The 11,777-nt window shown below is 59.0% G+C and overlaps 1 protein-coding gene across 1 annotated transcript; it reads left to right on the plus strand.

Annotated features, from left to right (window-relative positions):
- Positions 1-3,418: 3,418 nt before the first annotated feature.
- On the plus strand, positions 3,419-10,817 carry LOC119566240. Its single transcript, XM_037898643.2, has 3 exons — positions 3,419-3,488; positions 8,309-9,252; positions 10,811-10,817. The coding sequence occupies exons 2-3, from the start codon at positions 8,309-8,311 to the stop codon at positions 10,815-10,817; spliced, it is 951 nt and encodes a 316-aa protein (XP_037754571.2). The 5' UTR covers positions 3,419-3,488.
- Positions 10,818-11,777: the final 960 nt, after the last annotated feature.

Raw genomic sequence — 11,777 nt, forward strand, 5'->3', positions numbered from 1 at the left:
GTCTGATCTCCCGTATAACCCAGGTCACAGGTCTGCCCTCAATTAATTGCTCTTGGAACTAGAGCTTTTAGAAAAACATCCCATCAGATTTTAAAATCGCCAATTATTAACTATCCACTACACCTTATTCCAATGGTTAATTCCCCTCACTGTTAAAATTTTGTGCCTTGTTTCTAGACTGAATTTGTCTAGCTCCAACTTCCATCTGTTGGGTCTGGACTCAGCTTTGTTTGCTAGACTGAAGAGCACATTAGCAAAGCTTTGTTCCCCATTGTAAGGGACCAGGGCGTGGGTGGTCTGGCCTAGCAGTCATTGCTGGGCTGGGGTCCACACATGAAGGATGGTAGTCGGTGAGCGGGGTTGGAGGAATTGCTAGACCTGGGTTCAAAAGCAAGAATCAGGGTCAGAATCAGGCTGGGGTCAGAGACTGGAGATCAGGAGACAAGGTGAGGTCTGTTGTCAGAGCAGACCAGACATCTGTGTAGTTATCCAGACAACTTCTGGGGCCACCTTCCAGGGATAAAGAGTGCGATTGACCAATGAGAGGACCGCAGGGTACTGTCACTCTGGGTCCTTTGGGTGTTACTTTCTGTGGTGCCTACTCACTGCAGGGCTCCCTGGAGGTGGCTCTGCAGGCCCTGCCAGTGGTACTGTGGGAGTGTCACCTGTCCCTGGCTTTGCAGTCCCCATGTGGGATCAAAACACCCTTTAACCGTCTCTCTGTTCAATAAACAGACTGAGCTCCTGGAGTCTCCCATGATTAGGGGTGTTGTCTAACCCTGCAATTGTTCTTATGCCTCTCCACTGAACCCCTCCTTCTCTGAAGGCCAGGACATGGAACTGAAGCTGCTTTGGGGGCATCACGGTTGATCTCCCACTATCAAGGGATGAGAGCAGACATCCATGCTGATCCTGCTGGACCTTTCTGCACCACTCGACCCTGTCACATGTGCTATTCTGACAGCTGAAGGCCAGACAGAACCATCAGATCACCTAGTCTGGCCTCCTTATACCACAACCCATTACATTTCACTCAGCCCTGTACTGAGCCGGATAAGTTGGGTTTGGCTGAAGCGTCTTCTAGAAAGACATCCCATCTGTCTCTGGAGGCCCTGCACTTTAAGAAAGATGTGGACAGATTGGAGAAAGTTCGGAGGAGAGCAACCAAAATGTCTGGAAAACATGAGCTATAAAGGAAGGTTAAAAGAACTGGGCGTGTTCAGTGTAGAGAGGAGAAGACTGAGAGGGGATAGAACTGCCTTCAAATATGTCAAGGGCTGCTCTAAAGAGGATGAAGAAAAGGAGTACTTGTGGCACCTTAGAGACTAACAAATTCATTTGAGCATGAGCTTTCGTGAACTACAGCTCACTTCATCGGAAAGCTTATGCTCAAATAAATTTGTTAGTCTCTAAGGTGCCACAAGTACTCCTTTTCTTTTTGCGAACACAGACTACCTCGGCTGCTACTCTGAAACCTGTCTAAAGAGGATGGTGATGAGTGGTGCTGCATGTCCGCCGGTGGGAGGAGAAGACAAAATTGGCTCAGTTTGCAGCGAGAGAGATGTAGGTAAGAAATTAGTGAAAACTTTCTAACTCTAAGGTAGCTCGTCACTGGGACAGGTTACCCAGGGAGGCAGTGGAACCCCCTACCTGGCCTTCATGCGAGCAGACCACTCTCACAGGCAGAGAGGAAACTGGCCCTATTGCCCTGTCATCCAGCTCAATAGATCCTTCCCTTAGACCTCTAGCCCTCAACTCCCTTGGAGTGAGATGCTGCAATGTTCTCCTTCCAGATCTGCAATTCCCTCAGCAGATCTGACATCAGCACTGATCCTGCCATCCTGTTCGCTCTGGTGGCCAGGACTGGCTTAAACTCATCAAGCTAAGTACCATTGGTTTAGAACAAAAGCATCCTCACAGCAAGGAGATATCTTACGTAAGAACATATGGTCTGAGCTCATGAGGTGTCACTCACCTTCCACCCGGAGATCCTGGCAGGTCTAAAATCCTTCCAGACCACCTATAGGGCCTGGTTCTGTTGGTGAAAGTGTCTGGTCCTTCAGTTCTTAGATGGTGTTTCTCTGCCTAGATCCATAACTGTTACTTTATCCAGGTTCAAGTCCTCTGTCTGCTAAGGCCTTGGGACCAGGTCAGACCAGTCTGGGGGTTGTTTCCCCAGCGGGTGACATGTCTAAAGACTTGTTATCTGCCTTAGGGATTTGCATTAATTACATCCATTGCGGTTAGTTCCTGTAGGGACCATTCTTATTTCACTCATTGCGTCAGGAATACAATCACTACTGACCAGAAAGCTATATTTATACAGTAATCCTTGATTTGTCCATAGTCTCTGTCTAAACCCGGGCAAATGCTCTTTGGGTTTTTTTTTTAAGTTTAGTGGCCAAACTGGAAAATGAGAAAGAAAAAAATATTCTGTATTTCTCAGCAAAATGAAACACCAGAAAATGACAATTTGGGCAGAAAGAACTGTTACTTTCTGGGTGCTTTGAATGCCTTTTTTGATTTTGCCTAAATTTGGCTAAATTTTAAAACAAAAGGTCCTTCGGAAATGAGAAGTTGAAATATTTCATAGTGGGGGGGTTGGGGCAAATAAATTATTTGTGGGAAATAATCCACCCAGCCCTGCCTCGGTTCTATTGCAATAGAAGAGTCTCTGAGTACCCCGTGTGTCTGTGGCATTGCAGTGTTGCTGTAATCACAGACAAGGTGGCTGTGCTCTGGGAGGAAGGATCAGCTCATGGAGGAAGAATAGCTGAATCTGAGGAAGATGGGGTGAAGCTGTGGGAGAATGGAAAGCGTATGGAGTAGTTTGAAGCCACAGTGCTGTCTGCTTTGGTTCAAACTGCAGACCCACTGTTATCAGGTCTGAGATGTGGCTGTCTCTGGGGTGGGGCATGGGTGCTGTTTATACAGGGGCTCCTTGCCTGGCATAGGCATGTGGCCACCTTTGGGGTGGGGCAGAGAAATGCCATTGAATTGAGTGTGCAACCTCGCTTTGCTCTGTCAATAAAAACATAGGCATAATTTTTTCCTATTTCCTCATAATTCAATTTAAGATTTTCTATTCCCAGCTCTGGGAATAGAGTGGGGTCTAGTGGGTTACAGTACTGGGGCTGGGAGCCAGGACTCCTGGGTTCTATCCCTGGTTATGGGAGGGGATTAGGGTCTAGTGGTTGGAGTAGGGTTGGCTGAGATTCTGGACTTCTGGCTTCTACTTTCACTCTTGGGTTCTATCCCAACAGCGATCCTTCCCAGAATAGGTGGAGCAGACAATCCCTTTGCCAGGTAATCTGGGAAAGGGCGGGGAGTCGGGTGTGTGGGAAGATGTTGATGTCTTTGTGACATATCTGGCATTTCTCTCTGTCTGCCGCTTTCCTGGGGTGTGGAGCCCAGAGAGATAGAGGATCCCAGGACGAAGGAGAGAAAAGAGTGACAGAGAGTGAGAGAGGAGAGAATCTCAGACAAAGGTATCAGGGAAATGGGGTGTCGTGAGTGGGGATGGGAATGGTACTGGAAGCTGGGCTGAGCTGAAACAGAAAGTACGAGGGAATGAGAAAGAAAGACTGGGGGTTCTTGGGGGCAGGGACTGCCACTCACTGTGCATCTGCGCAGTGCCCGGGGAGACGGGGACCCTGATCTTGGCCTGAGGGGGGTGGAGGGGTGTCTGCGCAGTGCCCGGGGAGACGGGGACCCTGATCTTGGCCTGAGGGGGGTGGAGGGGGTGTCTGCGCAGGGCCCGGGGAGACGGGGACCCTGATCTTGGCCTGAGGGGGGTGGGGGGGTGTCTGCCCAGGGCCCGGGGAGACGGGGACCCTGATCTTGGCCTGAGGGGGGTGGAGGGGTGTCTGCACAGTGCCCGGGGAGACGGGGACCCTGATCTTGGCCTGAGGGGGGTGGAGGGGTGTCTGCGCAGTGCCCGGGGAGACGGGGACCCTGATCTTGGCCTGAGGGGGGTGGAGGGGTGTCTGCGCAGGGCCCGGGGAGACGGGGACCCTGATCTTGGCCTGAGGGGGTTGGGGGGGTGTCTGCGCAGGGCCCGGGGAGACGGGGACCCTGATCTTGGCCTGAGGGGGGTGGGGGGGTGTCTGCGCAGGGCCCGGGGAGACGGGGACCCTGATCTTGGCCTGAGGGGGGTGGGGGGGTGTCTGCCCAGGGCCCGGGGAGACGGGGACCCTGATCTTGGCCTGAGGGGGGTGGAGGGGGTGTCTGCACAGTGCCCGGGGAGACGGGGACCCTGATCTTGGCCTGAGGGGGGTGGAGGGGTGTCTGCACAGTGCCCGGGGAGACGGGGACCCTGATCTTGGCCTGAGGGGGGTGGAGGGGTGTCTGCGCAGTGCCCGGGGAGACGGGGACCCTGATCTTGGCCTGAGGGGGGTGGAGGGGTGTCTGCACAGTGCCCGGGGAGACGGGGACCCTGATCTTGGCCTGAGGGGGGTGGAGGGGGTGTCTGCGCAGTGCCCGGGGAGACGGGGACCCTGATCTTGGCCTGAGGGGGGTGGAGGGGTGTCTGCGCAGTGCCCGGGGAGACGGGGACCCTGATCTTGGCCTGAGGGGGGTGGAGGGGTGTCTGCCCAGGGCCTGGGGAGACGGGGACCCTGATCTTGGCCTGAGGGGGGTGGAGGGGTGTCTGCCCAGGGCCCGGGGAGACGGGGACCCTGATCTTGGCCTGAGGGGGTTGGGGGGGTGTCTGCGCAGTGCCCGGGGAGACGGGGACCCTGATCTTGGCCTGAGGGGGGTGGAGGGGGTGTCTGCCCAGGTCCTGGGGAGACGGGGACCCTGATCTTGGCCTGAGGGGGGTGGAGGGGTGTCTGCGCAGTGCCCAGGGAGACGGGGACCCTGATCTTGGCCTGAGGGGGGTGGAGGGGTGTCTGCACAGGGCCTGGGGAGACGGGGACCCTGATCTTGGCCTGAGGGGGGTGGAGGGGTGTCTGTCCAGGGCCTGGGGAGACGGGGACCCTGATCTTGGCCTGAGGGGGGTGGAGGGGTGTCTGTCCAGGGCCTGGGGAGACGGGGACCCTGATCTTGGCCTGAGGGGGGTGGAGGGGGTGTCTGTGCAGTGCCCGGGGAGACGGGGACCCTGATCTTGGCCTGAGGGGGGTGGAGGGGTGTCTGCGCAGTGCCCGGGGAGACGGGGACCCTGATCTTGGCCTGAGGGGGTGGAGGGGGTGTCTGCACAGGGCCCGGGGAGACGGGGACCCTGATCTTGGCCTGAGGGGGGTGGAGGGGTGTCTGCGCAGTGCCCGGGGAGACGGGGACCCTGATCTTGGCCTGAGGGGGGTGGAGGGGTGTCTGTCCAGGGCCCGGGGAGACGGGGACCCTGATCTTGGCCTGAGGGGGGTGGAGGGGTGTCTGCGCAGGGCCCGGGGAGACGGGGACCCTGATCTTGGCCTGAGGGGGGTGGAGGGGTGTCTGCGCAGTGCCCGGGGAGACGGGGACCCTGATCTTGGCCTGAGGGGGGTGGAGGGGGTGTCTGCACAGTGCCTGGGGAGACGGGGACCCTGATCTTGGCCTGAGGGGGGTGGGGGGTGTCTGTGCAGTGCCTGGGGAGACGGGGACCCTGATCTTGGCCTGAGGGGGGTGGGGGGGTGTCTGTGCAGTGCCCGGGGAGACGGGGACCCTGATCTTGGCCTGAGGGGGGTGGAGGGGTGTCTGCACAGTGCCCGGGGAGACGGGGACCCTGATCTTGGCCTGAGGGGGTGGAGGGGGTGTCTGCACAGGGCCCGGGGAGACGGGGACCCTGATCTTGGCCTGAGGGGGGTGGAGGGGTGTCTGCGCAGGGCCCGGGGAGACGGGGACCCTGATCTTGGCCTGAGGGGGGTGGAGGGGGGTGTCTGTGCAGGGCCCGGGGAGACGGGGACCCTGATCTTGGCCTGGGGGGGGTGGGGGGGTGTCTGTGCAGGGCCCGGGGAGACGGGGACCCTGATCTTGGCCTGAGGGGGGTGGAGGGGTGTCTGCGCAGTGCCCGGGGAGACGGGGACCCTGATCTTGGCCTGAGGGGGGTGGAGGGGGTGTCTGCACAGGGCCCGGGGAGACGGGGACCCTGATCTTGGCCTGAGGGGGTGGAGGGGTGTCTGCGCAGTGCCCGGGGAGACGGGGACCCTGATCTTGGCCTGAGGGGGGTGGAGGGGGTGTCTGCCCAGGGCCTGGGGAGACGGGGACCCTGATCTTGGCCTGAGGGGGGTGGAGGGGTGTCTGCACGTGCCCGGGGAGACGGGGACCCTGATCTTGGCCTGAGGGGGGTGGAGGGGGTGTCTGCCCAGGGCCTGGGGAGACGGGGACCCTGATCTTGGCCTGAGGGGGGTGGGGGGGTGTCTGCGCAGGGCCCGGGGAGACGGGGACCCTGATCTTGGCCTGAGGGGGGTGGGGGGGTGTCTGCACAGGGCCCGGGGAGACGGGGACCCTGATCTTGGCCTGAGGGGGGTGGAGGGGTGTCTGCGCAGTGCCCGGGGAGACGGGGACCCTGATCTTGGCCTGAGGGGGGTGGGGGGGTGTCTGCGCAGGGCCCGGGGAGACGGGGACCCTGATCTTGGCCTGAGGGGGGTGGGGGGGTGTCTGCACAGGGCCCGGGGAGACGGGGACCCTGATCTTGGCCTGAGGGGGGTGGAGGGGTGTCTGTGCAGTGCCCGGGGAGACGGGGACCCTGATCTTGGCCTGAGGGGGGTGGGGGGGTGTCTGCGCAGTGCCCGGGGAGACGGGGACCCTGATCTTGGCCTGAGGGGGGTGGGGGGGTGTCTGCGCAGTGCCCGGGGAGACGGGGACCCTGATCTTGGCCTGAGGGGGGTGGGGGGGTGTCTGCGCAGGGCCCGGGGAGACGGGGACCCTGATCTTGGCCTGAGGGGGGTGGGGGGGTGTCTGCGCAGTGCCCGGGGAGACGGGGACCCTGATCTTGGCCTGAGGGGGGTGGGGGGGTGTCTGCGCAGTGCCCGGGGAGACGGGGACCCTGATCTTGGCCTGAGGGGGGTGGAGGGGTGTCTGCGCAGGGCCCGGGGAGACGGGGACCCTGATCTTGGCCTGAGGGGGGTGGGGGGGTGTCTGCACAGGGCCCGGGGAGATGGGGACTCTGATCTTGGCCTGAGGGGGGTGGAGGGGTGTCTGCCCAGGGCCCGGGGAGACGGGGACCCTGATCTTGGCCTGAGGGGGGTGGAGGGGGTGTCTGTGCAGTGCTCAGCACAATGCAGGACTGGCCCTTGGGCTAAAGACAGAAAATCAATGCAGCACCTGGAGCCATTGGGGCTCCGATCTCGGTCCAGGTCTGTAGATGTGGCCATAATATCCATAATAAACAACGATTACAATAATGGGAAGAATGAATGAAACAAGGGATGAAAGGAAGAAGAAGGCGAAATGAAGAGAAGAAGGGAAGGAGAAGGAGAGAACGGAAGTTTAAACGGGTATTAATTGAGGGCTGTTCTCTGGCCTGTGGCATGCAGGAGTCAGAGGAGACCGGGGTGCCCAACCTCTGGCTCCGGAGCCCCGTGCGGCTCTTCAGAAGTTAACATGCGGCTCCTTGTCTAGCCATCGCCTCCGGGGCTGGGGCGACAGGCGCCAACTTTCCAGTGTGCCGGGCGGTGCTCCCTGCTCAACCCCGGCTCTGCCCCAGGCCCTGCCCCCACTCCACCCCTTCCCGCCCCCTCCCCTGAGCCTGCCGTGCCCTCGCTCCTCCCCCCACCCAAGCCTCCTGCACCCCACGAGACAGCTGATGGGGAGCTGCGGGGAGGGAGGGGGAGGCGCGGGGCTGCCCGTGGGTGGGAGGGGCTGGGAGTGTGAGTGTGGGGGAGCGGATGGGGGCTGCTGACATATTACTGAGGCTCTTTGGCAATGTACCTTGGCTAATTCTCAGGCTCAGGTTGGCCACCCCTGGACTAGGTGACCCCAATGGGCCCTTCTGGCCTTAGAATCTAGGGGTCTGAGGGCTTGTCTGGAAAGGCGGGGGTGTCACAGCTGTAGCTCCTCCATGTTAACATGACTTACGCCCATGGGAGGGGTTCTCCTGTCGTCATAGTGAATCCACCTCCCTGAGAGGCAGCAGCCAGGTGGAGAGAAGATTTCTGCCATTGACCTCGTGCTGTTTACACCGGGGGTTAGGTCGGCTTAATTACATCACTCAGGGGTTTGCAGCTATGCCGGCGTCAGGCCTCAGTGGAGCCCAGCCCTGGGACAGACAGACAGACAGAACCCAAAGGAATGAAAGCCCGGGAGCTAGCTCTCCCCTGGGTGGCATGCGGGTTGTGTTCCCGTCCCCTCCCTGTCCCCCGTGTCACTCCAAGTCATGCCTGTCTCCCGGCAGATGTTGGTCATCGTCTCCACGCTGGTGAGCCTGCTGCACCCGGTGCTGTCGGCCCTGTCAGGGGCTGTGCAATGGCAGGGCCTGGAGCACTGGTTCTTCCTGCTGGGCCTGCGCCTGCTGGCCATGTACTTCGCCAGCGCGCCGTGGGAGAGCGCACAGCAGGATATAGCGTGTGCCTGGAGCACCAGCCAGGATGCGGAGACCCGGCACTTCTGCACCTCGGTCTGCTACAACCGCCACTTCCTGGACCCCATCAGGCCCACCTGGGGCTTCTCCTTCCTCATCGCCCTGCTCCCCATCACCATCATCAGAATGCTGTACCCCAAAAAGGATCCCCACGGCAAGGGGGGGCAGGAGGTCGCTGCATCGGCCACATGCAACAGGGCCATCGAGCACACATTGGTAGAATCCTCCAGGGCCGCCAGACCCAAGCTAGTTGGGCAATCCAACATGGCCACTAAATCCAACGTGGCTGCCATGGCCCGGCTGATGGGAGACTCCAACATGGCCGCCAACCCCAGGCTGGTTGGCGCGACCAATGTGGCTGCCAGAGCCAACACGGTTGGGGTCAGTGGTGTGACCGGCTCCCCGGCAGGACCCGACATGGCCGCCCAGCCGGCCTGGTGTGCCAGCGTCATCACCGTGTGCATTGCCGTGCTGCTGGCCACCGAGGTCGGATTCCTGTGGGCCTTGCTGGCCCGGCAGCTGCCCATGGTATCAGGGCCTTCCTTCCCCTGCTTCCCCGGCCTCCTGGCCTGCCCCAGTGTCCTCGAGTGCGCCGTGCGGGGCCAGGCCGACAAGCACATGGCGCTGGTCATCTTGGCCCTCACGGCCTGCTTCAGCATCCTGGTCTGCCTGACCTATGGGGGCGTGTGGGTAGCCTTGGCCACCTGTTGCCGTGGGAGACAGGAGGGGGAGCGGGCCCTAGAGGGGGAACACCTGAGGTGCTGTGAAGGGTGGGAAGAGAGGGGGATGGGGGAAGGCAGGGTGCTGAGGGGGCCCTGGGAGTGTGGGGAGTGTGTGGGGGATGCCAGGATGGGGCCTACTGGGAGAGGGGAGGGGGCTGGGTAGGGGGGCAGGAGGGCAGCAGAGGTGTAGGAAGGGAGTGGGGATGGAGGGGGGAATGGGTGTGGGAGTGGGGGGCTACAGGGATTGGGCTGAGGTGGAAGGAAAGTGGGTGGGGAGATGGGAGTGGAGACGGGGTAATACTGGGCAACAGGCAGAGAAAAATATTGAACCAGACCTTTTTTGGGGAGAAAAGTTTGTCACTAGCTACAGAGATCTGAGTCTCGTCGGCCGGGAAGGACTGGAAGGTTCACGATATAATTTTCGAAGGGCCTGAAATTATTCCAGGGAAGATGCCCCATTAGCCAGCATTATTAGGGCCAGGATTTCCAAGGCTGTTTCAGTGGGACTGGAGAAGTTTATTTGTGGGGAGTGGGGTCTAGTGGGTTAGAGCAGGGGGGCTTGGCTCCAGGACACCTGGGTTCTGTCCCCAGCTGTGGGAGGGGAGTGGGGTCTGGTGGTGATGTTACCGGGGTTCTTTCAACCCAAAGCTTTTGGTAACTTTTGCTCTGTGTGAGGTGGTGTCAGGAAATAAATCAGGGAAGACACGGCCATCCGACTGATAGATGGCTGGCACAAAGAGGACAACGCAAAAGTGCTTTCACTTAAAGCTAAACTTTACTTAGTCTCAAGCACTTACACACATCTGCAAAAGGTTAGTAAGACACCCCCAATCCTCAAGAATTACCAAAGCTGAGTGTGGCTCTCGCGTGGCCAAATCTTCCGTCTGCCGGTGGGACCTGCAAGACGTATCCAGAGGGAGAGTCCAGAAAGAGTCTAACTACCTCAAACTTTCCCCCCTTATTTATACATTAGTAATAGAATGGCATATCCCTTAGAGAAAACTTGTTAAATAACTAGTTTCAATAGTCAAGCAAGAGGTTCCTTCTGATTATCGATTAACCAGGTGTGGGTTTTTCCAGAGTTTGCAGCCTTGAGGCACCCAGGAGACATTCCTGGGGCAAATCCTGCTCTTCTAAAATGCATGCATCAGCCACTTCAACACAATTCTTATCAGGAAGGACGAGGGGTCAAGCTGCTCTCTCTGTGACACCCAAAGACCCTCCTCCCCTCCTGCCTTGGTTAAGCTAAGCCTGATGACTTGGTCAATTTACAGCCTGATGACTTGGCTGCTTTTAGCAATAAGCCATAGTGGTTTCAGGCACTTTACTAGTTTGCCAAAGTCTCCCCATACAGTTAGAGCAGGGGGGGCTGGGATCCAGAACTCCTGGGTTCTCTCCCTGGCTTTGGGAGGAGAGTGGGATCTAGTGGGTTAGAGCATGGTGGGCTGGGAGCCAGGACTCCTGGGTTCTCTGGAAGAGGAGTGGGGTCCAGTGAACCTTCCTATCAGCTTGTATTGAAGCTGTGAAATTTGCCCCAAGGAGCCACTGAAGGAGGTAATTTCTTCACTAGTCCTGAGTTTTTAAGACCTTCCAGAGAATGAAGCACCAGGGGTTGTCATCCTGCTTGGCTGAGATCACCTCCTTTGGAGGAAGCCTTCCCCACAGCCTGAGCCCAGCAGCCCCTCCTTCATTCCCGGAGCCTAAAGTCGCGTAAAGGCCCATGAAACCGAGACTGACTTGGTGTCCCTGGCTTCCAATTGGAGGAAGGAAGCGACGCTCCACCACTGAACGGAGGCTAAAGGTCAGATGGCGTAAAAACCAAATGGGCAGGAAAGGGGTGTAAACAGATCGTAGCACGGTTTGGTCAGCAGGACGTAGGCTAAAGGTCATCTAGGAGCACCGGCGGGACAGAGAGGTGCTAAACAACAGTGATTGACGTATGACTGTGAGCGAATAGCATGTAAACCAGTCTAAAGATAGAACGGGCAGTTCGCCCATAGAAGGTGAAGAAGTGGGATGATGTCACGTGCCGAGGCCACTTGCCGGGGTGTCCAGTGCCACCCCAGCAGTCGCTTGGGCAGGGAGAGGACAGGGTGGGGCCAGAGCCAGAGAAGAAGGGGTGGGGCCAGAGCCAGATAGGAAGGGGCGGGAGCAGAGCTGGAGAGGAAGGGGTGGGGCTACATGGAGAGAAAGAGGAGGGACCAGAGCCGGAGTGGAAGGGGTGGGGCCAGAGCCAGAGAAGAAGGGGTGGGAGCAGAGCCAGAGAAGAAGGGGTGGGACCAGAGCCAGAGAAGAAGGGGTGGGAGCAGAGCTGGAGAGGAAGAGGTGGGGCTACATGGAGAGAAAGAGGAGAGACCAGAGCCAGAGAAGAAGGGGTGGAGCAAGAGCCAGAGAAGAAGGGGTGGGAGCAGAGCCAGAGAAGAAGGGGTGGGAGCAGAGCTGGAGAGGAAGAGGTGGGGCTACATGGAGAGAAAGAGGAGGGACCAGAGCCAGAGAAGAAGGGGTGGAGCAAGAGCCAGAGAAGAAGGGGTGGGAGCAGAGCCAGAGAAGAAGGGGTGGGA

This window comes from Chelonia mydas, chromosome 6, assembly GCF_015237465.2.
Source record: "Chelonia mydas isolate rCheMyd1 chromosome 6, rCheMyd1.pri.v2, whole genome shotgun sequence".
Lineage (NCBI taxonomy): Eukaryota > Metazoa > Chordata > Testudines > Cheloniidae > Chelonia > Chelonia mydas.